Raw genomic sequence first — 24,422 nt, forward strand, 5'->3', positions numbered from 1 at the left:
TCATAATGATGTTATAGTTTTTTACTAGTCTTATTATTGTACTGTAGAATTTTCTATAAGAAAAAAAAATAGTTCTGTTTTTTTGAGGGTTATTGTTGGAAAATTCTTTTCGAAATTAATTAAAAGAGATGTTGAGTGATCTTCGAGTAAAGTTTGCTTTGAATTAAATGAAAAGGATCAAGAATGTATTTTATTGGAAAATTAAATCTGAAAGTATCACAATCAACTTTTTTTTTCAATTCTAATGTTATTTTGAGTGTTAATATAAGCATCGGTTTTATATGTAGATGAACCTTCTTTTTCTTAAGATGATTAAATCTTCTTAAGAAAAAAGACCACTTAGAATAATAAAAAAATAAGGATCATCTTACTTTTTCATTTCCATTTTTCTCTTACATTCTTCTAACAACTTCATAAATTATTTTATTATAATCTTTTATTTATATTTATTTTATTATATTTATACAATATTTTATAATAAAACCCAGTTTTCATGTGAAAGTAGAATCGAAGAGTGTAAAGAATATTTTTCCATGAAATGAAGAAGATAGTTTATTGTTAAAGATATAAATACAACTTTGTCCTAGTACAAATTTTTCTTTTTCCTTCAACACATACGTGCCTTTTTTTTTCTTCTGATATCTTTCCTAGTACTTCTTTTAAGAAAATGCAAAAGAAAAATAATGAAGGAAATTTTGATTCAAAATTTTTGTATAAGTTTTCTATTGAGTTATTAAAGGAATTGTCGACATTGTTGTCTAAACTTGTTTAAGATAGTTGTGATGTCTTTAGCGTTTTAATCATTATAGTTGTTAATAAATCTATTATTAGTTTTAGTTTTCATAGGTTAGTTTTCATGTGTTAATTACCTAAGACACTCATTTTAATCCAAAATTGGTTGCAAAATAATGTTATTATTAGAGTATGTATTTACTTAAATGTAAAGAAGATGATTTAGGAGATGAATGTGTTTTGGATTTTTCCACTGACTCTAATGTTACAAAAAGTAGGATATAAGTGATTTTATCGGAAATATTAATATGTATTTTTATAATTTTAGATTTTACTTTGAATTTAAGATGGTTTTGGATTGTATTTGGTTATTTGAAGTTTAAATTTAATAATGACTATGTTGGATTGGTGTAAAAGACTAATTCAGAATGTGATACATACAAAGTTAAAAATAAAAGTCAAAGAATATTAACATATAAAAGAAAGTCTGCCTAGTACAAAAATAGTTTGAAAAACACATGTTAAAAAAATAGTTTATTTTAAGGTTAAATATGTTTGTAGTTTTTAAACTTATATTACATACTAAACAAATTTAACCCTTTATTTTATGTTAGAATAAAAATAAGAGATGTTCTTACACCTTAGGTGCCTTAGGTGGCAATTGACATTTTATATTTTAAACCAGAATTTGATGCTGATGACTAAGATCATGTGAAAAAAAACATATATGAACATTAAAACACACCTTTGAGTTTAGTTGAATATTCAATTAAAAACTTAAATAACTTGTATGCATTCTTGGTGTGATAGTGAGTTATTTTAGCAGAGTTTTTTTAAGCCGTCTTTCATCCTATTTTCCTTTCTTTCAAGGCCAAAAAGAAAGTGTGACCCAAGTTTCAACAATCATAAGCAAAAATTATGTCCATGAAATAGTTCATTTTTTCCCTGCTTCTTGACTTTTGAAAATCATGGAATATTAAATGGCAAGAGCAAAGAAGTGAGAGCGACATTAATCATAGGGGATCTAACAAGTTTTGGTTAGTTTAAATGCAAATGATAAAGAGACAAGAAAATTTAAAAGAAGGTTTATATAATTGCAACTTTAAATGTGAGAAACCGATAACAATCTCCTTAGTTCGGTTGGGCCAAAACTAGAAGATAAGTTATGGTAATGATAAGATGGAATAAGGAGGGCAAAATTTGATGGGTTAGGAGGAGAAGTTACGACCTTGGTTTTTGGATGATGATAGAGTGGTATTTGATGGTGCTCTTAGGGAGGTTAGGTCAACTCTAGAGGAAAATAGCTTAGAGAAGACCAAATGGAATGTTCTAGCCTTTGGTGACCTAAGATGACTAGTATAGCGTAAAAATGACATCATAACATTACTTAAATTCAAAGGTGAATACAAGAGTGTGAGACACCTTTATTTATAGGCTAAGGGTGTCTCCAAAATTGTAGAAGCTAGACCTTAAAACTCAAACTTGACTAACTTGGAGAACAAGGTGGAAAATCCTCTCCATTAGGAGAGGACATGTGGAAAAAATTTCTCTCTATTAGAAGAATGACATGTGGTCACTACCTATTGGAAATCTTCTCTAATATAAGCACATGGTCACTCTCATAAAGGTTTGGACAACCCACTCCTTGCTCTTGGACATCCAACTTGCTCAACATTGAGTTTTGGCCTTTATTGGCTTAAGGTCTAAAAACCCTACCCAAAATACAATGTCTAAAGTAAAATATACACTATTTGACCCATAATACAAAACCCAAATAAATCCTAAACTATTTGGCCGAAAATATAAGGTCCAAAATTATTTATACTCTAAAAACTCCATGATGACTCAAAATAGTCCAAGAGAGAGAGTCTAAAGTCATCTTTCACATATGATTTTAACTCTTTTCTTCTTGAAGGTGTTTAATTATAACTAGAGAATATATTACCAGAAACATCCTCCCATTTGTTGGGCTATATGTTTTTTTTGGTTGGTATTGTAGTTGTTAGGATTTCTTTGTAAGTATGTTTTTTGTGAGAGGTTTTTATCTTCCATTTTGAATTTGTTGAGGAAGTACTCTTGAGATGAGTATTTTTATTTTTTTTATTGATTTTTTTCTTCTCTTTATTTTTTATTCTCTTTCTTTTCTTCTTTTTTTGTATAAGGGTTGAAGTGACCCTATTATCCCTTTTCAATTAATTTGCTATTGTTGATTAAAGAAAAGCAAGAAAGCACTCTTCTTCGATATTGTACATGTCCAAAGGTAGGATACTTCTTCCCTCGTTTTTCATATTCTTTCTATTATATTATGTTCTTATTATGCTTTCATCCTCTATGTCATTCCGCTTCCTAAGCTAGCAAAAAGCCTACCAAAATATAAAAGTATCACTTAGTAAAAAAAAAAAATTAGTCATATTCAAACTTTACCCTTTCTGTAAACCAAAAATCACTTATAATTCCCAAGAACTATGCCATTAGACTCACCATTCAATCTGCAACGTAACCCTACAAGAATTTTCCCAAAAGTACAAACCAAGACCACCAAGATCATTTTCTACATAAAGATACTACAAAAACCCTTCCCTACCCACCTAGGATCATCCTTCTACAATTTCCAAGCCATATTACCCAAGGTAGCCTAAATTCTCCCAAGAAACAAACTCTTCAAACCATAATTTGTCTTTCATCTCTTTAGACTGATAACTTGCTTTGGGCAATCCTTAGTATTCTTGTGAACCTCTAACTACTTTTTCATCAATTAGTACTATAGCCTTGGACCTTTCTGACTTTCTCCAAATGCATCAAAAGCCAAAAAAAAACATTCAAGAATCAACCAAGTCACAAAACTTCTTCACCCAGAAATGTGCCACTAAATCAAGACATTCGTCGCTAATTCATCGCCAAACCAGTCTCTAAAAGGTTGGCAAGGAAAAAAAGTTTCATTGTTATGCAGCTTTTTGTCTGTATTTACGGTTTTACCCTGGAAAATTATGAGAAAAATTGCCACTTAGGTCCATTTGTCTACAACATCAAGTAGGTAAAGTTTTCTGTATCTTTGTTAGATTTTGATTGTATAAAAAAACTTATATGTTAGTTCTTTGAAAAAAAAATACTTAAACGAGTTTTAAGACTCACTTTCTTTAGAGATATACGAACTTAAGTTTTTTTACCTTTCTTGTTTTGAAAAAAATGTTCTAATTTTTCTTTCTTAAAGTCACAATTATCAAGAATTATGATAGTTATATTTTTAGCTTTTGCATTTTATATGTGTAAATGAAGCTTGATTAAACTTCAACATTAAACTTGGAACAAAAAATTTCAACCAACTATCATAATATTCGAAAAGAATAAAAAATAAATAGTAATGTTATGATTAAAAAATGTACGACCAAAATAATTTATAATAACTAATTAACTCTATATTAAATCTTTCTATAGAGATTTTTCCACTAGTCTTACATATTTCTTCCATTTTAAGAAAATTGATTTATTTGTATTATCAACTTAAATTATTTATAGATAAATATCTAATAAGAATTTGGTAACATCCGAACATATTATATCCTTCAATTCTTCTTCTACCGCTTTCTTTAACAATTAAAATGATAAAAATAAAAATCCATTTAAAGGATGAATTGATAGTTTTGAATTATAATTATACAAATATCTAAAATAATTTCTCACCACCCACACTTTTACCCTTGGATCCTTCCACCTCTTCTGTTAGCAATCAAAAAGAAAATTCATTTGATAGATTTATCATTCTTTTACTCTTAAATAGAAAATAGAAATAATTAATAAATATTTCTCGATTAGTTTTCCTTGTTAGTTATTTTCCGTAGAATGCATAACAATTAGATTTTCAACTTGTTCATCATAAATGAGCCTAAATCGTGTTAAAAATTATTATGACAATGTAACAGTTACAGAAAAATGTTAAAAACTCAATAAGTCAAAAACAGAAATAATATAAAAGATAAATAAAAAACATTTTATTGATTGAAATTATGTATAATAATAACAATTCAAAAACTGGTTATAAAATATAATAACCCATATTAATAGCAGAAAACAATCACTAAGACATAAAAATCCAATTAACAAATAATCATTTAAATTTGTATGATTTTGAATACTTGAAAATTCTTTAGTCCTTTCAAATGTCAATTAAATACCATCAGATTTTGTTGTAAATCTTTATAAATCTTGATTGATCACCGCAATTTCTTTTTTAGAAAATGTCTTTGAATATCTCAATAGATTACCCCCTCTTAAATCAAATGAAACTTTTGCTCTCCAAGTGGCAATAAAACCAAATCCTGGTCATCAGTCAAATATTTTATTGTAGTATCGTTGTTATATGCATATTACCTAGGTATTTTATAGTTTTACCATTTTCATAAGAGAAAATCAAATTTCAAACCTAAAGCTCATAAAAGAATTCACGGGACAAATGACACAACATACATAATCAAATGCACATTTGATCATCATTCTAACCACCGAAATGTTGAATTTTACAATCTACTTTGTGCTGCTTTACTCCCATCAGCATCACCAATTTCACCCCCCTCAAAAGAATAACTGTACAAATAAATAATTTGTTGTGTGAATGGGAGATAAATAACAATTACTAAAATTTTTCCTTAAGGATACCTTGACTGTCATCACATTTCAGTAGTGCCATTCGCTGGGACCTTGAATAACCTTGTCTGTTATTAAGAATATCAATGTAATTTCGAAGTCTGTAACGATCTGAGTTTGTCAGCGAAAACGGAGGATTAAGAATCAGGGATGGTCCTTCCACTAGAAGAAAAACTAACAGACGGACAGCTTTTGAATACAATGCAGCTGCACTTTCCATGTCACCCATGAGTTCTTCTACCTGCCAACCAAATATCAGAACACAACCTCAGCTTGGATCACCAATTAAATCTTCAAGTTTGCTTAATTTTAGCATATCATTGAAAATGTCTAAGATAACCTTAATTTTGTATAATCAATGATGGAAAATCTCTTTTTATATACAAGTTTAAAATCGTATTTTCAAGATGGACTTTGATCACCCAGGCCAAAATAGATGAAATAAAAAGCATGATGAAATACTCACACCCCCATGCCTTCCAAAAGCAAGGGCAGATTGAAATATTGTCTCCATTGCATCTGGCATCTCAGTGTTTCCTGTAATCAGGACAGAAACAGTTTCCATTTTTATAAATTTCATAAACTTTGTAATAAAACTACAAGAATCTGTCTCGCTCTCTTTCACACACCCAGAAAGGTGACACTTGCGTTATAACTATTACTTTACATTTCATGCATGTCACAAAAAGTGCATATAAAATTTATTGTTCATCTCATAAAACCAAGTTTAAACATAAGAAAACTCTTTTACATGTTCAGGTGCAGAAGTAGCTTAATTTTATTTTTTTTAAAAAAGGAAGAGAAGTTAACTAGCCATTTGGCTCAAAATTTAAAATAAAAGATGCCATACCAGGCTCAATGGTCTTGGCAAGCTCTTCAGCATGCTCAAATTCCCTCAAAAATTCACTTTCAATTTTAGATAAAATATCCTTTGGCCATAGGGTGTTTCCATCAAGGCATTCTTCCGAATCAGGACTGCCATGCTTCCTGCTGGCACTCTTTCTATATCTTGAAGTTTCTTGATTTGGACTTCCTTCCATGGCTGAGGCAGCTTGTGTATGGCATATGTGCAGTGCTTGCTTCCAGATTGCAAGAATTACAAGCTGAATAGAAAACGCTTCCAGATGCTTTCCTGCCTCCATCTTTACCATTTTTAAGAGTGAGACATGGAGCAGTCCAAAAGGCAAGTATCATTAATATTAACACAGTAACACAAATGAAAACTTAACATTTAGACAAGCATGGCCACTTTACAAAATGTAAAAGGCAGCAACGCAAGACATCAAGGGTTGTGTAAAAGGGAAATAAGTTTCAATTATTTCTATTTCCCACCAAAAGGAAAGATCCTAATAATGCGTACAGAATGACCAACTAAATTGCTATACAAGTGTGACATGCCCATGTATCTACACTTTTGCTACTAAATGAAAAAAAGGTTACCCCACTAAAAACAACAGTTACCGCAGCAGTTATTATAAAAAATAAATTACAAAAATGTTTAGAATAAGCATAAAATTGTAAAAAGAAATGTGTACACCAAAAAGATTGGTATCTCCTCTATAGGATAGTACAGATAATACAACTGATAACAATAACGGCATGTTTCTAGTGCAATGAGCAAGCGGAGGGTGACCAAAGTGTTGTATTAGGTACTATCTCACATAACCCGCTTTTCACAAAGTAATTAAATAGGCCATAAAATGCCGATTCACCCAAGAATTTATAAAAGCCAAACAGAGATCTAGCTAACCTATTGTCTAAATAGAACTAAGGTATCCATAATATGAATTTTATCACTCACAATACTAGATAACCTAAATGTCCAGATTAGTTTGAAAGATCATTTAGAAGACTCCACTAGAGACGAGTGAAAAACTAGATCATGATTTTCAAGTACATGCACATTCCTCAACTAAAGTTTGGAATAAACAATCCATGTCATCCCTGAACTATAAGTATTTGAAATCATATTTTTCTCCCAACTACAAAAAATCCTTCAATTTAATCCCTAAACTTCAACAAAATAGAATAGAGGTAATAAAAGCAACATATTCAATAAATCAGATATTACTTAAACAATTTTATTATTTTACGGGACCACTTGGTACGAGAGAGAGTGTAATAGTTTGGGGACAATATTAATGGTTTACAAGAAAACTTAGAGCCAGGCTACATCATATAAGATCACAGTTGTGAGCAAACTTTCAGCAACATTTACCTTTTCATTAACTAACTCGGTGATGGCAGATGCACACTGTTGCAATGATTTTACCCGGGTCATGCAGTGAGCTGATGGCTGTTCATCACCTATATCCATCGATCCAAGCGAAGTCCCAGGGGCAGAGTCCTGACTTCCTGAACTTCCAACTTGGTACATGCTATTTGTATTGGCACCAACTATTGGCATTGGAGCACTTGGTCTGGTGATTGTACTAGAAGACTCTTGAGGTAAACTACCAGACCTATATGGGGTATGGCTGGGCCTGGAAGCACCCACCGAAGAAGATGAAACATCTATAGGGGGCCCTGGCACCAGAACATATTCTTGATCAATATTCTCCAGGGAATCCGTAACTGTCACATATTACATAAGTATGAGAAGCATTATACATAATTTAGAAGAGAAAAAACTAAATCCAGCCATGAAAACAGAAATGGAAAAAAAAATTAGCTTGTATTACCTTTTGGATAAGGATTTGCGAACATCTGTTCTGGAGATTCTAGAGGATCAGTGAGATTTCTTGAAATGTTACGGTTGTCCAATCTCCTATTAGTGTTTTGAGATCTTTGTGTCATAGTACGAAATCCAGAATTAGAATTTATGTTATTAGAGATAGGAGATGTTGATTCTGCTTTATCTAATTTAGAATTTAGATCAAATCCATAGGTGGACTTTATTGAGGACTTTTTTCTTGAAAAGGATGGACTCCCCTCGGGGCCACCAGAGTCGTCATCTAGGATGAAAGGCAAACAATCTTCTTGATAATTTTCCTCAGTTCTTCTCAAAGGGTCAGACACTGTAGAAAAAAACCCACCAACCAGCCTTGAAGAACTTCTACTCCTGCACACTACAAATTATTTATATTTGCAACTGAAAAACCATAATAACCATAAATTATAAGAGAGTGTTTTTACCTCAATGGCTCATCATCCTGTTCTCTTTGCTTCTGAGAAAGAAATGGGTGGTTAAAAAATTCTTCGAAAGTTAGACGTTCCACTGAAGTTAAAAAAACAGACACAGAAGAGAGAACAATATATTAGAATGTACTGAAAATGATGACAAAAATCTTATAATTTTATATCATCCCTTTTTCCTTGTTTCTCCCACGAAAAAACTGCTGAAAATGTAGAGTAATTTCCCTCAATTTATATTTTATATTAATATTAAAAACTAGGGATTATTACAAGCATATTTTATCATTCAATTATCAGTTCACCAAATCAAGCTCCAACTATTATCAATCCCCAAATTAATTACCCCTTAAATGGAGGGCATCTCTTTCTTTAATTCACAAGACTCTCTTCCAAAGTTACCTTGCCTATACTCCAAACAATGTGTAATAATTTATCATGTATTAGGTTTTTATGTATCTAAATCTTGCCCAAGTGGTCCGATCTACATTAGCAAAAATAACAAAAATCAAAAATACCCCTTTATTCTAGTTGATATGGTATTGGTTAGCAGGAGAATAAGTTATCTAAAAGCCTGAAACAGCAAGGACAAACAGATTTTTCAGCTGAATTCTATGAAGGAGCTGTAATGCTGATGCTAACCAAAGCAATATAATTTTACATAGCCAGGTTTGAAACACACATGCGTTCACCTTGTTTACTGCAGCTAGTTTCCCAGGAAAAAGTCGATAAGTGCACCAAGGACATCGCATGCCATATTAGAAAAGTAACAATACTATAAACAATGATTAAATAAACTGGACCATAAACTCATCCTTAATTTAGGCCTCAGATTTTAATCTCTAATAAAATCAAAAGCATACCTGGATTCCGACGTAACAATTTCTGACACAAATCTTTGCATTCAAAACTCAGACTTGGGCAATCAGATGGAAACTGCAATTCTGTCGATTTCAATATATTCTGTAGTAACTGCAGAGTTCATGATTGTAAATTACATTAAGTTAACTAAGACAGAAAAATGTACCAATTTGGAGAACAACACTACTAATATAGCACCAAACTATATACATTATTGGTTAGAAAGAACAACTTTGTTTGCATTTGTTTGCATTGAGAGAATATTCAAAAGACTACAAAAAAGGGCACTGTCTCAATTTAATACCTGTATTTGATTGTTTCCAGTAAAAGGTGTTCTTCCTGTAACCAGCTGAAATAAGATTGCACCAACACTCCAGAGATCTGCCTGCATGTTTAATTAGATTTAAATGGGAAGGAAACTAATCATGAATGCTTAGGTTTACCAAAGATATTACAATTGAAATCACCTTAGCGTCATACTTCTGTAGTTGCATGATTTCTGGAGCCATATAGAGTGGTGAACCACACAAGGTTTCAGCAAGGCCCCTAGGTTGCAGAGACCTGCCCAAGAAGAAAATTGTGGTTTAATGAGTATAGAGAAGACCATTTTCAGGAAGATATAGATATAGAGGAATAAGAATGAATTTGAATGTGTGTTTTCCCCTCTAAGGATTTCATATTTATAATAATTTTAGATACATCAGATACAATACATGAGACCAAAGAGTAAGAGAATTTGAAAAGATACATCTATGAACTAGGTCCAGCACAAAGCACATTGCAACTTATAATAAATCCTATTAAAGACTATTTATTCTAACACTAACATTAATTTTTTATTTGGCCATAGGAACATCTAGTGGTCTACAATCAGTCATGCATGTTTCTTTCAAGATATCTAAAACATATTCCCAATGAGAAACCACAATGCCTTTCTTTAATTGAACCACTTCAACGCCTAGAAAGTATTTAAGACTGCTAGGCAAGGAAATAATGAGAGGGGGGAATGTGTATTATAGAAGGAAATTTAGAAATAAAAGGGAGTTATGCAGCTAATTATTTAGGGGGAGAGACTATGATATAAATAAATAGTTTCCATTTGGTAGGTGTTAGGGGTCTTCTTTTTGTACTGAGTCTTTGACTATTGTTAGAGAGAATACCCTATGTCAAAGGAAGCTATTTCCTTCGTAAATGTTGGCTTTTTTCAACTAATAGTGAATAATCCAGTTTGCGTTTACTTATGCTTCTTCTCTATCTTGTTTTCTCGTTTCTGTTTCAAGGTGCATAAAAAAGACTTCCAAGGTTTTTGGTTTGAAAGTGATTACATAAGTGTTCCCTTTAGATATAAGATTCTAGTGGCATCATTTCCTGTAATAACTATGTCATCAATATATACAATTAGGTAAACACATTTTCCAGGATAAAAAATTGAATGATTTGCCTCACTGTATTTTATTCCAGAAGTTTGAACAAAAAGACTGAGTTTTCCAAACCAAGCACGAGAAGATTACTTGAAACCATAGAGAAACAGTATAACTTACAAACCAAGTCAAACTCCCCTTGGGTAACAAAACCAGGAGATTTTTCCATGTAAATCTCCTTTTCTAGATCACTTTGAAGAAAGCATTCTTTATATCTAATTGATGGAAAGGCCAATGACATATAGCTATCATGGCAAAGTAGAGATGTACAATAGTCATTTTGGCTACAGGAGAAAACATATCAACATAATCAAGGTTGCATATCTAAGTATATCCTTTGACAACCAATTTAGCTTTAGACAATTAACTTCACCATTTAGCCCAACTTTGATGGCATAAGCCGAACAACAACAAACAAACTTCTATCCACGAGGAAGAGGAACTAAGTTTCATGTACTATTATGTTCAAGAACCCACATTTCATCAATCACGGTCTGGCATCATCTAGGATCAAGGGTGTCTTTCATACTTTTAGGAATGGTAATGAAAGATACAAAAGAAAATTACAAATAAGATAAGGATTGAGTATAGAGCGAATACCTTTTCAAATAACAACAGGCCAACTGAAATCATCATTATTCGGAGACAATATAAAATGACAATGGTAAAGGACTTGATGAAGAAGACTCACCATGTGGTACTAGTTAGGTAATTGGACTCAGTCGTTGGGAGGTGATAAGAGTAGGAGAAGATGGTCGAGCTAAATTGGACTAATAAGAAGAATTTGAATTACTTAAGATTAAAATAGAGAGAAATTATATTTTGGAGAACCCCCTCTCATAATCTTGTATTTATAATGAAAAACTAAAAAAAAAAGAGTATGAAAGATTAAAGGACTAAGCAAGACACTTGGGTACAAAACTAGGTACGACAATAGGCAAAGTGAAGCAAAGCACTTTCTCTAGGGCCATCATGAAGTGATTTTAGACTTTGTATTAAGGGTCAAGTAGTATAGGATATTTTTTTAGGCCTTGTATAAGGGTTGGGATTTTGAAACAAGTCTACTAAAGTTGTAGGGAAATAATTGCACTCAAAATAAAGGTGCATGGTTGCTGGGCAAGTCCACCAGTGATAGGATATAATGTGTATGATACGTGGAAATAGATTTTGCAGGGCAGGGGAATGTTTTTGAGAATTGTTGATAGGATCATTACCATCTTGTGTGAAGGGAACTTTGTCCCTTGGAGGCATTCTTCCTATTATGGGTGCCTAGAATCAATAATACCATATCTTTTCAGTGAGCTTTGGTGTTTTACAATAGTTTTCTTGGGTTCCTCTACCTAGGAACCTAACAACCACTCATTATTCAAGAAGAACTAGAGTCATCTATGCCAGAAGGATATTTCACCCTAGGGAAGAAAGCCAAACAACTTCAAAAGGAGGAAGGATGCTCACATGACAGCTAGAAGATTTGAGGACAAATCCTTTTGAAGGAGGGTATGATGGCATACACCCTAGCCATGATCCAAGCACATTCAAAAAGAGCTAGAATCATCCATGCAAAGTGAAGCAAACGGTTGGTTTTTTAGAATAAAAAATGTAGCACGCTTGAAGCTAAATGCTTCTGTATTATTGATAGTGAAATAATGAGAAACGTTACAATATTTAAAACCTGAAAAAGTAACTTCCCACTAACATTTTTATCCTAATTTTAATCCACTACTTCAACCCATAATTAAAAATTAACTAAATCCTAAAAATAAGGAACAGACTTTGACTCAATTAAAATTAAAAATAAAATATTCCTAAAGCATTTTCTTAACACTCCTCCTTGCTTTAGGAACTGTAAAATTCTATGAAAGGTCAATCTGGCTTCAGAAAAAAATCTCTTAATCCTGAATTATGAATTCTAACATAACCCTTCTTGCCAGCTTCACCGTTGATTTTATTAGCACCTTCTGGCTCCTTCTCTTCTTCGTCTTCATAGTCAAGAAGGTCCTCCTCGTACGCCTTGTTCCAATAACGTACTAAATTGTTTCCTAGTTCATCCATGGTCATCCATGATCCGATCATGGCCCTTTCCACATGGTCACCTATTGTTATATGAACTTGCTGAGGAGCATCATAGCTACGGGTAGCAAATACATCACTTTGTAGTGGCATGTCCTCAGCCCTGTTAACCTTCCTGATGAAAGAAATTGTTTTGCCTCCATGGAAAACCACAGCCACATCGAGAAGGATCAAAACCAATGTTGCAGCCATTGCTGCAAAATAAGAGAAACTTTTTGCACCCAACATATGATGAGGATGTCTTAGCTTCTTGTCTGTCACATTTTCCTTGAGTGAGAATACAGTTTGCTCCTCCTCCAATGGTTTTAGAGCAAAGCTTTTCCCTTTCATTTTCACCTTGAACATATCTAGACCAGCTGCATCTTTAATCAAGCAATTTTTGTCTTCAAAAGTAACTCTAAATCCTCTTTCAATCAGTTGACCAACACTTAGCAAATTTTGGTGAATTTCAGGAACGAAAAGAACGTCTGGAATAAATTTTGTGCCTGTGTAGCGTGTAATTGCAACTCTCCCCTTTCCTCTGACTGAGATATAATCACCATTGCCTATTCTAACTTTGGTGACATCAGTTGGCCTCAAATCTCTAAAGAGTGCCTTGTCAAAGGTCATGTGGTTAGTACAACAACTATCAATTAGCCAAGATGCACTTGAAGCATTGGTTGAAAAACAGGTTGCAACAAAAAGTTGATCTTCCTCCTCTTCATTTGCAATTTGAGCATCTTCTTCCTACTGTTGATTTTGGTTCTTGCATATGACAGCTTCATGCCCAAGTAGATTGCACTTGTCGCATTTAGTGTCAGGCCTTCTCCAACACTTGAATGGAGGATGACCCATCTTGTTGCAATGCTTGCAAGGAGGATACTTTCCCTTGGAGTTTCCTGCTTTGCTTTCTGTGGGAAATCAAATAGTATTTTAGGAAAGAATAAATTAGGAAATTTGTGTATTTCATAACAAGTATATATTTTATTGTAATCAGTACAGATTTGAATAAATAGGGACAATCCCATAAATCAAGGGATTCTAGAATAGAATATAGTTATTATATTTCCTAAAATAGCTTAGGTCTCCCGTATATATCTTGTATGATCTCTTTGTAATAAACATATCAATTTCCATTTAACCTAATTTCCAGATGGTATCAGAGCTTCCGATCTAGGAAGCTCTGTCTGCGCATTGTAAACCCTAAGACGGCAGCCTGCATTGCTGCTGCATTTTTCTTAACCCTAAGACGGCAGCCTGCATTGCTGCTGCATCTCTCATAACCCTAAGACGGCAGCCTGCATTGCTGCTGCATCTTTTCCTATATTCATTACATTTTTTTTCCCTTGCTATTGCAACCTTCTCTATCGCTCAATCTTCTGTTGCTGCTGTCTTCTCTGTGCCTTAATTGCACAGCCTTTCCTTTTTTCCGCTCAGCCATCTTCTTGCTATGATGTCAAGGGAAGCGGAAGTTGTGAACCCAACCCCAGAAACAGGGAATTCCCATTCCCAGCTTCCTGGAGAACTGCAGAATATCCATTCTGCATATCGACTCAATGGAAGAAATTATTTGAAGTGGGCCCAACTTGTTCGTACAGTGCTGAAGGGAAAGGGGAAGTTGAGTCACCTGATGGAGTCTGGACCCAAACAGGAGGATCCCAAGTTTACTACATGGGATGAGGAAGATTCAATGATCATGGCGTGGCTGTGGAATTCAATGATTCCAGAAATCAGCGACACATGCATGTTCCTTAATTCGGCAAAAGAGATTTGGGATGCTGTAGAGCAAACCTACTCTAAAGCCAAAGATGCTGCTCAAGTATATGACGTAAAGGTGAAAACTTTGGCAGCAAAACAAGGGAACAAGACTGTTACAGAATATGCCAATCAGTTGAAATCATTATGGATGGAGCTAGACCATTATAGAGTCATAAAAGCCAAATGTACTGAAGATTCAGCACTTCTCAAGGAATATATCGAACAAGACAGAGTTTATGATTTCCTTGTTGGTTTGAATCCTGAATTTGATCAAGTTAGGATTCAAATATTGGGGAAGCAAAAGGTACCATGCTTCAATGAAGTGGTGGCTATTGTGAGAAGTGAAGAAAGCAGAAGGGGTCTCATGTTGGAGAGTCCAGCAGTAGTAGAGAACTCAGCAATGGTGGCTGACCATAAAGGAGAACAGACGTTGGCCATGGTAGCCGAACAGAAGAAAGGAGGATCAGCAAATGTGGAGAAAAAAGGTGATGGTCTCTGGTGTACCTACTGCAATAAACCTCGTCATACCCGAGAGAAGTGCTGGAAGTTGCATGGGAAGCCTTTAAATCGAGATCGAGAAGGGGGACACAGAGGAGGCCCCTCAAGGAAAGGAGGACAAGTTTATGTTGCTGCTGGAACAAATGAAGGAAATAATCCAGAAGCTGCTGCCCATCTTAATCAAGAGGAGATAGAAAGGGTGAGAACCTTTCTTAGTAAGCTGGAAAAACCTACAGGTGTGTGTTCTTTGGCATATTCAGGTAAGTTTCCACTTTCTTTTGGATTAAATGTCTCAGATACACCCTTTAACAATTACTGGATATTGGACTCTGGAGCCACAGACCACATGACACCATTAGCCAAATACTTCTCCACATATTCCCCATGTCCCAGCAACAAGAAAATTGCCACAGCAGATGGAACCCTTATAACTGCAGCTGGTCAAGGAAATATCCAAATCAATTCTTTAATAACCTTAAAAGATGTTCTCCATGTCCCAAAGCTGTCCACCAACCTAGTCTCTATACGAAAACTTATAAAGGATTTGTCATGTAAGGTTGTTTTTTACAACGATCATTGTGTATTTCAGGACAAGGATTCGGGGAGGATGATTGGACATGCTAGAGAATGGAATGGCCTTTATTATCTTGAAGATCCAAATCTGTCCAACAAAAACAGAATCTCTCATTCCTTCATATCTGAATCTTTGATGACCAACAGAGAAAAAATCATGCTTTATCATTGTCGGTTGGGACATCCCTCCTTTGGAGTAATCAAAATTATGTTTCCCTCTCTGTTTACAAAGTTAGATGTTGAGAGTCTTCATTGTGAGGTGTGTGAACTTGCTAAGCACAAGCGTGTATCTTTTCCAATAAGTAATAAAATTAGCAATTTCCCCTTTTATCTTGTTCATACTGATGTATGGGGACCTTCTAATGTTTCAAATGTGTCTGGTGCTCGATGGTTTGTCACCTTTATAGATGATTGTACAAGGGTCACTTGGGTTTTCCTACTTAAACAAAAATCAGAAGTCAGTTCTGTCTTCCTAAACTTCCACTCCCTGATAAAAGGTCAGTTTGGTGTTAATATTAAGAGGCTTAGGTCAGATAATGCCAAAGATTACTTCAATCATGTCCTTAATTCTTTTTGTCAAAAAGAAGGTATAATTCATGAGTCCTCTTGTGTCAAAACACCACAGCAGAATGGGGTCGCAGAAAGAAAAAATGGGCATCTATTAAATCAGACTCGGGCATTGTTGTTCCAACATAGTGTTCCAAAAAATCTCTGGGGGGAAGCTGTTCTTACAGCAACACACCTTATCAATAGACTACCCTCTAGAGTCTTAGGATCAAAAAGCCCTATGGAAGCTTTGTCGTCTTTCTATCCAAACCTATCCACTACAAATAATCTTAAACCAAGAGTTTTTGGGTGCATCTCATATGTCCATATTCATAATACAGACAGGGGGAAACTTGATCCTAGAGCCTTAAAGTGTGTCTTTGTTGGTTACTCACTCACTCAGAAAGGGTATAAATGCTACCACCCCCCATCCAAAAAATTCTTTGTGTCTAGGGATGTTACCTTCAATGAACAAGAGGGCTATTTCCATCAACCTTATCTTCCGGGGGAGAGTTTCAGGGAAGATAAGGAAAGTAGTAATTCTGGTTTTCCCATTCTTCCAGACCTGATATTTGAACCTAAACTAGATCAAATTGAAGCTGTACCAAGTGAAATTAATTGTGAAGCTGATCAAGGAGATGTTGAAGCTGGAAAATTTGGTAAGAAGCTGGTATACTCAAGAAAGACTAAGGCCATTCCAGGATCAAGCAATGTTCAAGAATCCAACTCAAATCCACAAAAAGAGGTAACAATTTTTTCTCCAGCTGTGCAGGCTGAAATTGAAACCCAAAATGATCTTGAAATTGAAACCCAAAATGATCTTGACCTCCCAATTGCCATTAGAAAAGGGCCAAGAAAATGCACCAAACAGCCAATCTACCCTCTCTCAAATTACCTGTCCTTTGAAAATTTCTCTCCTACCCATAAAGCCTTCCTAGTAAACCTAAACACTACACTCCTACCTAATACCCTATCTGAGGCATTGTCTGACAGAAAATGGAGGCAAGCCATGGATGTAGAGATGGAGGCGTTAGAGAAGAACAACACCTGGGAGTTAGTCACCTTACCAATAGGAAAGAGGCCAGTTGGATGTAAGTGGGTTTATACAGTGAAATACAAGGCTGATGGATCAATTGAGAGATATAAGGCAAGACTAGTTGCCAAAGGGTTCACCCAAACCTATGGAGTTGATTATTTGGAGACCTTTGCTCCGGTTGCCAAAATGAACACAGTTAGGGTGATATTGTCTCTTGCTGCCAATTATGGCTGGAACTTGGAACAATTTGATGTTAAGAATGCTTTCCTACATGGAGACCTTGAAGAAGAAATTTATATGGAGATACCTCCGGGATACGGTAGAGACGTTGTAACCAACACTGTTTGCAAGCTGAAAAAGGCATTATATGGGCTAAAACAGTCCCCCCGTGCATGGTTTGGCAGGTTTACTAAAGTTATGACAGGTCTAGGTTACAAACAAAGTCAAGGGGACCATACTTTGTTCTTTAAACATTCCAAGTCAGGGGGAGTAACAATATTATTGGTGTATGTGGATGACATAATATTAACTGGAGATGATAAAGAAGAGCAGCGATTGTTGAGCCAATGCTTGGGCAAGGAATTTGAGATCAAGACCTTGGGAAAACTAAAATATTTTTTGGGAATTGAAGTTGCCCACTCCAAGAATGGGATATTTATATCCCAGCAGAAGTATATCACTGATTTGCTCAAGGAAACTGGCAAGGCAGCGTGCAAACCTGCTAGTACCCCATTAGAACCAAACATAAAGCTTGGAAATGCAGAAGAAGACGTTGCTGTTGAAAAAGAGATGTACCAGCGATTAGTGGGCAGACTTATATATTTGTCTCATACCAGGCCAGATATTGCCTATGCAGTGAGTTTAATTAGCCAATTTATGCATAGCCCAAAGGAGACCCATTTACAAGCTGCCCACAGAATTTTACAGTACCTTAAAGGAACTCCAGGAAGAGGGATTCTATTCAAAAGGAATGGTAATGTGAAGCTTGAAGCCTATACTGATGCTGATTATGCAGGGTCAATTGTGGATAGGAGGTCAACTACAGGTTATTGCACCTTTCTTGGAGGAAATCTTGTGACTTGGAGAAGTAAAAAGCAGGGTGTAGTGGCTCGGTCCAGTGCTGAAGCGGAATTCCGAGCCATGGCACAAGGTATATGTGAGTTGCTATGGCTTAAAATCATCTTAGAAGACTTGAGGATAAAATGGGAAGAACCTATGAAGCTCTATTGTGATAATAAGTCAGCAATCAGCATAGCCCACAATCCAGTGCAGCATGATAGAACAAAGCATATTGAAGTGGACAGACACTTCATCAAAGAAAAGCTTGATAGTGGCTTGATATGCACTCCATATGTGTCCTCTCAAGATCAAATTGCAGACATTCTTACCAAGGGGCTGGGCTGCCACAATTTTGAGAAGATTGTATCCAAGCTGGGAATGGAAAACATCTATTCACCAGCTTGAGGGGGAGTGTGGGAAATCAAATAGTATTTTAGGAAAGAATAAATTAGGAAATTTGTGTATTTCATAACAAGTATATATTTTATTGTAATCAGTACAGATTTGAATAAATAGGGACAATCCCATAAATCAAGGGATTCTAGAATAGAATATAGTTATTATATTTCCTAAAATAGCTTAGGTCTCCCGTATATATCTTGTATGATCTCTTTGTAATAAACATATCAATTTCCATTTAACCTAATTTCCAGACTTTCATTTCTGACAACACCTTCTCTATTTGGTTGTTGGTTCTTTTTTTGTTTTTCCAACTGTCTTCATGTTTAGCAGGCAAGGCTTCCTCAAGAAAGCCTTCTTCTCTCATAGACCTTCGTTGTTCTTGTGCCTACAAGGAATTCAGCAACTCTGCCAAGGTGATCTTGGAAAAATCCTTAGTATTTTCTAAGGTGGCTATGGTAGCTTCAAATCTTTCAGGTACGGTAACTAAAATTTTTTCAACAATACGAGAGTCCTTAAATTCATAACCAAGCAATCTTACTCTGTTTGCTATGTTCAGAAGTTTTTCAGAGTACTCCTTGATAGTTTCTTATTCCTTCGTCTTCTGCAATTCAAAGTCTCTAATGAGATTCAACACCTTCATGCCTTTAAATCGATCATCTCCATCATATTCTTCTTTGAGATAATCCCTTATGGCTTTGGTTGACTTTAGAGACATGATTCGAGTAAAAATGGTTGATGAAACTGCAGCAAAGAGGCACGCCTTTGCCTTAGCTTTTTTGGTTTTTCCATCCTTGTGATTCTTGATTTGATCCATCTTTGGATTGCCAGGTAGCACAGGAATTTCATAATCCTCTTCAACTGCCTCCCATAGATCCAGAGCTTCTAGGTAGGCTTCCATTCGTACCGTCCAAATTTTATAATTTTCACCATCAAAGACTGATGGTGCTATTGTTGAAAATTTTGAATCTCCTTCCATGCTTTCAGATTTTTCTCTCACAGGTCCCTCAAGAAAAAGGCACTTGATACCAATTGTTGGTTTTTTAGAATAAAAAATGTAGCACGCTTGAAGCTAAATGCTTCTATATTATTAATAGTGAAATAATGAGAAACGTTACAATATTTAAAACCTGAAAAAGTAACTACCCTCTAACATTTTTATCCTAATTTTAATCCACTACTTCAACCCATAATTAAAAATTAACTAAATCCTAAAAAATAAGGAACAGACTTTGACTCAATTAAAATTAAAAATAAAATATTCCTAAAGCATTTTCTTAACACAAACCACTTTCTCTAGGGCCATCATGAAGCGATTCTAGACCTTATATTAAGGGTCAAGTAGTATAGGATATCTTTTTAGGCCTTGTATTAGAAGCCAAGTAGTATAGGGATTTTGAAACAAGTTTGCTCAAGTTGTAGGGCAATAATTGTGCTCAAAATAAAGGTGCATGATCACTCAGTGAGTCCACCACTCATTGGGCGAGCTCCACTACTTGTTGGGTGAGCTCCACTACTTGTTGGGCGAGCTCCACTGCTAGCTGGGCAAGTTCCATTGCTTGCAACGCGAGTTTCATGAGTGCTGCTTGCTAGAGAAAGTTCCTCTCTTTGGACGAGTGTCAGAAGTCATTTTTAAGGTTTCTTGTCTACTTAGGAGACATCTTTCTCTATAAAAAGAGGTATCTCCCCCCTTGTAACTTGACTTGGAGAATTCATAATGTTATGCTGTCAAATATTTGAGCAATAATATCTTGTCCCAAGTTAAGGCTAGAGCATCCATAAGGTCCCTCTAGCCACTCTTCTCTAGAGTTGGCCTAACCTCTCTAAAAGCACCATCAACCACCTCCATCCACCATAAACACTCATCAAAACCGTGAGGTTCACCACCATATCCATAGTTTCATCTTCTTTCTTTGGCCCAACCTAGCTTGAGGAGGGCGCTATCACCTAGTGGTCGTCAATGAAAAAGGTGGGTGGCGAATGGCAAATGGTAGCATATGATGAATGATGACGACAAAACAACAGTGGTGGACAACCAGAAAAGTAGCAGAGTGGGATCGACCCACTTTACATCAACTTAAGACTGAAGACAAGCTAAAAAGAACTTAAGAGATTGATTATCTCTCTGTTGATCTTTGTTATTTATAGAAGAAAAATACATCAAGAACACCAACAAGTACAAGAAACTAATGCAAATAAGTAAATAACTCATAGCACTTTTCTAAGCTATTAGATTAACGGGCTTAGGCCTTATAAATACATAACCCAGTGTGCTCAATATATATTAGGGATTTAGCCTATGCCTCACTCTCTTTTATTGTAACATGATATCTAGAGCTAGGTCATTGTTGATCGATGCTAAATTTTTTTTCGAAAAATTGTTCCTTTTAATTTCAGACTTTACTCTTAGGTTTGTTTCCAATGCTGATTGGGCAAGCCTTCCTTTTGATTGTAGGTCAACTTTCATATATTGTGTTTCTACTAGTAATAATTTGATCTCTTGGAAGAGCAAGAAACAAAAATGTTTTAGTAAGATCTAGTACAAAAGTAGAATATAGAGTTATAGACTTGGCTACTTGTGAGCTTATTTGGCTTAACCGGTTATTTAAAGAATTGCAACTTGGAGATGTCACTCAAATAACACTTATATGTGACAATCAAGTTGCTATTCACTTTAGCTCAAATCCCATTTTTCATGAAAAGATCAAACATATTAAGATTGATTATCAATCATTTTATTCGAAAAAATATTTGAAGATATCAAAAGTAAGTTTGTTAATTCTAATGATCAACTAGTAGATATTTTTACTAATTCATTACAAGGTTCTAGAATTGATTATATTTGTAACAAGTTTGGTACATATGATTTATATGCACAAGTTTGAGGAGGAGTGTGAGATGTAAATGGCTTAGACTTGTCTCTTAGTATTTTCTTATTTATATGTGCTCAATACATATTAAGGATTCAGCCTATGTATCTCTCTCTCTCTCTTATTATAAGACAAACAACTACCTTGTACCTATATTTAATACCTAGTCTAACATTTTTAAACCCACACTTGTTTGTATTATTATGATCAACACATTTAAAAACACATTTTCACTAATTATCTCAAATAAAATATTGAGCCACATACACAAAGATTAACGCTGGGCTTTCATGATGTCTTCATTTTTTTGGGTTCTTCAAGATAGATGAATGAAGTAGAATAATTAGGCTACCTTGCAAATCCAAAGTCAGCAATCTTCAGTACTGCCTTCTCATCATTCTGGGAGAGAAGAAGGTTCTGTTTCAAGGATGATAATGATTAGCATATTTAGATAAAATAACAAAGCAACCTTCATACAAAGATTAAATTTAATATAGAAGGGGATCAACTAGAATTCTGAACTAACGAGCTATAAAACCATAAATACACATTTATGTTTAATGACATAGAATCAAAATAAAAACCTGTGGTTTCAGGTCTCGATGAATAAGGTTATTATCTCGAAGAACTAGTAGACCAGCAGCTGAAACACAGGGTAGTCATTTATTACTAGAACATTTAAGGAGAACATAACTGTATACAGTTGAAACATACCCAGCTGCTGCATGAAATGCTTTGCAGTTGCCTCTGGTACCCTTCCATGGCGTTGAATGTACAAGGACAGATCTCCCCCTTTACAGTATTCTAACACAAGATGTATCTTCCCAGGAACCTACATAAAGTGAATAAAACTTCTAATGAGAAACTTTCTTTATGCACCAAAAAATGCATATTTCATTTGACATCACAATTACCACAAATAATAATAGACCGATCTATTCATAGAATGTTACTTTCTACAATACTTATTCAAACCTCAGAATTTTGATTTTGAATAAAATAAGCCAAAACTAATACTTAGAAACAATTCACACCCTACAGACAACATTTTTCATTTGCCATCAGCACAAAATAAATCCAGGCTAGATTTTAAACAACCATAGTCGTTTTACAATCAAATGGTCATTCATCAATAATTGCCTCTCCTTTGTTTTCCATAATATTAAACTTTTGTTTTGGACCAAACTTAACTCAATAAAACTGGCTTATAAAGTGAGAGTTGTCTCCCATTTATATATTAAACCACCACCCTTGATGTGCAATTAAGGCAACCACAATGAGACCATAACTAAGATGGGTTTGGAGTGAGTGTAGCTAAGGAGGTTTTTCAATGGTCCTCATGCCTAGGCCTTCCAGTCAGGAGCATGGCATTTGCAAGTGGGCCCAACAAAGGATCTACGATAGATGTTCTAAAACAATCTTAAACTCTAGTTTTTTACCTAACTTTGGTCATATCTCTAGTGAATCTACCACCAATCTTTGAGGCTGCAATCCACAGAACCGCCAAAGAGACCGTGATTAAGGCAATCAAGGCCGTTTCCCAACACATAAAAAGCTACTTTTTCCCTACATCAAACCGAGCTTCATGATCACAACTTCCCCCAATTCAATTAAACAGCAATATACTGCACCTTGTTAACTTAATAGAGAGCGCATGCATACTGCTTCTTCTCAAAAATAGAGAAAAAGGTTCCCTCCTATAAATAATAGCATACTAGCATACACAACCATATAGTTTTATGCAGAAACCCCCAAAATGGTAAAATCTGTTTCCTCTTCAAATCCCACGGTACATCCCCAAATAGCAGCAACCATGGTTATCATGACCCCGGACACCTTTTCGAAGGTTTTGTTTATTCAGTAGTCAAACCGCATATTGCCAACATTCTTTCTCACCACTAAAAATTACTAATATTTCTATCCCCAGCTAAAAGAAAAATCACAAATATCAAAATTACAAACGTCATCACTCAGCACACATTTCCAAGCTCTCCTAAAACATCATCATCACCACTTCACTGTGAAGCAAATATACACCCTAAAACTCAAAAGCAATTTACTTAAAGCAAAAAAAGTTATAGAAACACTACTAAACAGATTATCCCAAAAATAAGAGAATCCTCACACTAACAACATTTTCCGAAATTCCAGATCGCATAATAGCTTCTACAATCCCCACCAACCCAAAGACTTTGACTCAACTGGCAATACACCCAGGCTTCTGAGGGATTCAAGTCCAACATATTACATCTGTGGAAAGGAGTGCTAAGTTTTCAATTTAACTAAGTCCCAGACCAAGAATTAATTGCTCAAAAACCTCAAACTTGTCAGGGTCCCACCAAACAGTGAAAGGCGTTAATCAAGGTGGTTGCAACAAAAACATTCCACGGCAAAAACAAAAGAAAAATTCGGCACCGAACCTGAATGATATCGTGCAAACAGATTATGTTAGGGTGTGTAATCCGCTTCAAGATGAAAATTTCGGACATGAGGCTCTCCTGCAACTTCTTATTGAGGCGAAGCGTGGCGATCTCCTTTATTGCCACCTCGGTTCCGTGCACCTTGTGCCTTCCGTGCCACACCACCGAGAACGACCCCGCGCCGATTTGCCTCCCCACCACGTACTCTCCGACCAACCTGCTCCGCCCCACTGCCTGTGCCATCGCCGCCGTTGAACCCGAAACCCTAGACTCCGAAAACCCGATTACCGAAAACGGATCCTCCTAACCACTTTATCGGGTTTTGGTTTTTTGCAGAACACGGTCACGGATTGGGTCAGAAAAGTTTCAAAGTTTTTTTTGTTTTTTACACAAATGCGGGGTTGCTTTTGAACACACTTTACTTTGA

The 24,422-nt window shown here is 35.1% G+C and overlaps 1 protein-coding gene across 2 annotated transcripts; it reads right to left on the bottom strand.

Moving 5' to 3' along the window:
• Positions 1-5,183: 5,183 nt before the first annotated feature.
• Positions 5,184-24,422, bottom strand: LOC124836395 (serine/threonine-protein kinase ATG1c-like). 2 transcript variants are annotated; one of them, XM_088102542.1, is made up of 13 exons: positions 23,996-24,422; positions 22,290-22,407; positions 22,160-22,218; positions 21,928-21,992; positions 9,834-9,927; positions 9,671-9,751; positions 9,369-9,477; positions 8,509-8,590; positions 8,055-8,428; positions 7,592-7,947; positions 6,224-6,515; positions 5,840-5,910; positions 5,184-5,614 (listed from the first exon to the last, which is right to left on the bottom strand). In XM_088102542.1, the coding sequence occupies exons 1-13, from the start codon at positions 24,236-24,238 to the stop codon at positions 5,363-5,365; spliced, it is 2,196 nt and encodes a 731-aa protein (XP_087958668.1). In that variant the 5' UTR covers positions 24,239-24,422; the 3' UTR covers positions 5,184-5,362. The 2 variants fall into 2 exon arrangements, with proteins under 2 accessions (XP_087958668.1, XP_087958667.1); XM_088102541.1 differs by having other exon boundaries at positions 8,055-8,434.

This window comes from Vigna umbellata, chromosome 11 (assembly GCF_029865625.1).
Source record: "Vigna umbellata cultivar VRB3 chromosome 11, Vumbellata_1.0, whole genome shotgun sequence".
NCBI lineage: Eukaryota > Viridiplantae > Streptophyta > Magnoliopsida > Fabales > Fabaceae > Vigna > Vigna umbellata.

Coding starts and splice junctions, on each gene's coding strand:
- LOC124836395 (XM_088102541.1), bottom strand. CDS start 24,238: ATGGCACAGGCAGTGGGGCGGAGCAGGTTGGTCGGAGAGTACGTGGTG. Junction 8,435..8,508: donor CAGGATGATGAGCCATTGAG/GTAAAAACACTC, acceptor TGTAGTGTGCAG/GAGTAGAAGTTCTTCAAGGC. Junction 5,615..5,839: donor CTTTTGGAAGGCATGGGGGT/GTGAGTATTTCA, acceptor TTTGGTTGGCAG/GTAGAAGAACTCATGGGTGA.